This window comes from Lontra canadensis, unplaced genomic scaffold, assembly GCF_010015895.1.
Source record: "Lontra canadensis isolate GAN:19392208 unplaced genomic scaffold, GSC_riverotter_1.0 scaffold315, whole genome shotgun sequence".
NCBI classification, from domain to species: Eukaryota; Metazoa; Chordata; class Mammalia; order Carnivora; family Mustelidae; genus Lontra; species Lontra canadensis.
The window spans coordinates 29,117-32,858 of record NW_022631309.1 but is presented as its reverse complement, the minus strand read 5'-3'; the positions used below and the strand labels follow the sequence as shown (position 1 = coordinate 32,858).

The following is a 3,742-nucleotide window of genomic DNA, read 5'->3' as shown; positions in this document are numbered from 1 at the left end:
CCATCGGCAAGAGTACAGCAAAGACAATGCTGTAAAAAGAAACAAAGGAAATTGCTAGAAAACTGTATGCATCATACTCTTTCAAACCAGCAAAATATGCTCCTGCATACAATGGAACATAAACAAAATTTTTTTCCTGTAAGGTATAGAAATGCAAGTTCTTTTTTGAATATTGTGGATAGGTAAAATGTGTTTGTAATGGTAATTCTACTAAGCTATTACAGAGTGGACCAGGAACACACTTATGGATTCTGGGGATGATGTGTACTGTAATTCTTTGATTGGGATAGTGGACACTCTAGCCAAAATTATATATATATATATATATATATATATATATATATATATATATAAACACAGAAGTACAGCACAAAGGCGAATGAGACGTCTCTTATATCTTAGCAACATTTAGATGGAAATCAAATTTAAATGCAGTCCACTCTGCTTTTGAAGAGGCTTTGGTTCAGCTCCCAAATCTCGATTGCTTGACGCAGTCTCCTATGAGAATACTCAGAAGGTGTCTTCTTAAACAACAAACTTATTTTTAGTGGTGGAGCTGCTCTTAGTAGCTGTGTCTGCATGGGACTGATAACCAATCCCTATCTTTGGAGGAAGTCCTAACTTTTCCTTGTATACCCTCCCTATATGTGTAACAGCCTCTCTGTTTTCACATTCAGTAGTCCATATTGCTATCTTATCACCTTTAGCTCTAACATTAACAACAGCTCCACATACATCATCACTGTAGTCATCAAAAGATTCTCCAATAAGGCACAGCAGTGTCTCTAGCCAAAAGCGATCCAGGTCACTTCGTCTCTGCTGCTTGTTCAATGTAATTAGCCATCTTCCTCCTCGTTTGTTTTTCTCATCTTCCCACATAGGCTCAATACCATCCTTAAAAAGTGAGTAGTCACAGCCAGGCATTAAATTACTAGACAACTGGATGTGGTTGTACAGAGCCCAAAAGTCTTCAACAGTATCAAACTTAGAGATCAGCCGAAGGTTTGCTTGCCAAGTTTTGCTTTTATCATTTTTAAAAAACCAGAGTGCCCATCTGTTCTGTAAAGGATGTTTAATATAGTGTTCTGGGTTAGCAACCTCCTGATTAGATTCTGTTTTCTCTTCTTCTGTAGGCGGGGGATTAGGAGTAGGGGTGGTTTCCGGTTCCACAGTCGCCATCTTAGATCGATCTGCGACGCTACATAATTCTTAAAGGGACTATCCACTAAGAAGTTCTACCAATTGTAAATATTTATGCCCCCAATATGGGAGCAGCCTATTACATTAGAAAACTGTTAACCGGGGGTGGGGGGCCTGGGTGCCTCAGTGGGTTAAGCCTCTGCCTTCGGCTCAGGTCATAATCTCAGGGTCCTGGGATTTAGCCCCACAGCAGGTTCCCTGCTCAGCAGGGGAGTCTGCTTCCCCCTTTCTCTCTGCCTACCTCTCAGCCTACATGTGATCACTCTCTGTCAAATAAATATATATATATATAAAAAAGAAAGAAAACTGTTAATCAAGAGAGAGAGTCATATTGATATAAATACATTAATAGAAGGAGATCTTAACACGCCACTTTCAGTAATAGACAGATCATCCAAGCAGAAAATGAATAAAGAAGCAAGAGGATTGAACAACACATTGGACCAGATGGACCTCATAGATATATACAGAACATTCCACCCTAAAACAACAGAATACTCCTTCTTCTCGAGTGCACATGGAACCTTCTCCAGAATAGACCACATACTGGGTCACAAATCAGGGCTCAAATGATACCAAAAGATTAAGATTATTCTGTGCATATTCTCAGATCACAATGCTTTGAAACTGGAACTCGACCACAAGAAAAAGTTCGGAAGGAATTCACACACCTGGAAGCTAAAGACCACCTTGCTTAAGAATGCGTGGATCAACCAGGAAATCAAAGAAGAACTTAAACAATTCATGGAAACCAATGAGAATGAAGACACTTCAGTCCAAAACCTATGAGACTGGCAGACCGCAAAGGCGGTCCTAAGTGAGAAATACATGGCCATCCAAGCCTCCCTCAAAAAAATGAAAAATCCAGAATACACCAGCTGTCTTTACACCTTAATGAACTGGAGAATCAACAAAAAATTAATCCACCTCCAGACACAAGAAGGGAAATAATCAGGATTAGAGCAGAGATCAAGGAGATAGAAACTAGAGATACAGTAGAACACATCAATGAAACTAGAAGCTGGTTTTTTGAAAGAATCAATAAGATCAATAAACCATTGGCCAAACTAATCCAAAAGAAAAGAGAGAAGGCCCAAATTTATAAAATTATGAATGAAAAGGGAGAGATCGCACCATCAAGTAAATAGAAACAATCATCAGAAATTATTATCAGCAGTTATATGCCAATAAGTTAAGCAACCTAGATGAAATGGATGCATTCCTGGAAAAATATAAACTTCCAAAATTGAACCAGGAAGAAATTGACAACCTGAATAGACTGACATTTAGTAATGAGATTGAAGCGGTGATCAAAAACCTCGCAAAAAACAAGAGCCAGGACCTGACAGATTCCTTGGGGAATTGTACCAAACTTTCAAATAAGAAATAATGCCTATTCTCCTGAAGCTGTTTCAAAAAATTGAATCAGAAGGAAAACTTCCAGACTCTTTTTATGAAGCCAGCATTACCCTGATCCCCAAACCAGGCAAAGACCCCACCAAAAAGGAGAATTTCAGACCAATATCCCTGATGAATGTGGACGTTAAGATTCTCCATAAAATCCTAGCTAATAGGATCCAATAGCACATTAAAAAGATTATCCACAATGACAAGGTGTGATTTATTCCTGATGCAAGGATGGTTCAACATTCGCAAATCAATCAATGGGATAGTACACATATGTTTAGATTCAGTCCTGGCATCAGACAAAATGCTAGAAAAACCCTGTGAAGTGGGAAAGACATTACGTTATTAAATTATACTGAGTTGTGTAATTGCAGGCTCCATTAACCCCTCCTACCCACCCGCATAGCCCACAAAACTTTTCAGTAGAGTTTCAACGTGCCCTCAAATAGAGTCTAAGGATATAATAATTTGAACTGTTACCCCAAAGTTCCACTTTTCCCCCTATCCTCTACTGAACGCAAGGTATTTCGACTGCCCATTCCCATTTTCAGAGGACTGCAGTGAGGGCAGAAAGTAATGTGGTCATCCAGGGAATATTCTGTATCTTGGTCTACTTCTCTACTTAGTGTGCCAACTTTTGTCAGCCAGTGGACTTCTGAGCACACACGGGAAACCCAACAAGTACTGAAAGTATAGGGTCTCTGGGTTGATCTTGGGAAATGTCAGCCAACATTTAGAATTCTCTCAGGGCTCAGAATGGCTCTTGACCTGCAAGGACCAAGATAATTCCCCTATCTTTTCCTGAGGGGAGGCACTCCAGATTCCTGATGCAGCATCTTACGATTTCCAAGGCAACACACACACACACAGATGCATACACACCCTCCACTATTTTCTTGCTGGCAAAAATGTTTACAAGTCTGTGACATGCAGCTGACTTAGATTTAAGCAAGTGTGGGAGAAATATCTAGAGGGCAACACTTGGAACAACAATGAGCTCCCCACCCAGAAGAGCTCCAAGGCCTCAGCCTGGGATGCTGGTGGCAGGGAGAGGCATGCCTATGGAATGCTGAAAAGGAGCAAGAGGATGGTGGGTGGGGGGGATGTCGCCAACAAGGAGTGCAGGGGGAAAGAG

General features: G+C 40.5%; 1 protein-coding gene across 1 annotated transcript; it reads right to left on the bottom strand.

The window, feature by feature from the left end:
* Window positions 1–393: 393 nt before the first annotated feature.
* Window positions 394–1,187, bottom strand: LOC116862736 (eukaryotic translation initiation factor 4E-like). Its single transcript, XM_032850144.1, has one exon. The coding sequence runs from the start codon at window positions 1,177–1,179 to the stop codon at window positions 526–528; it is 654 nt and encodes a 217-aa protein (XP_032706035.1). The 5' UTR covers window positions 1,180–1,187; the 3' UTR covers window positions 394–525.
* Between the last annotated feature and the right edge of the window lie 2,555 nt (window positions 1,188–3,742).

What these genes read in the sequence shown, in the direction of transcription:
- LOC116862736 (XM_032850144.1), bottom strand. Translation starts at nt 1,179, where the DNA reads ATGGCGACTGTGGAACCGGAAACCACCCCTACTCCTAATCCCCCGCCT.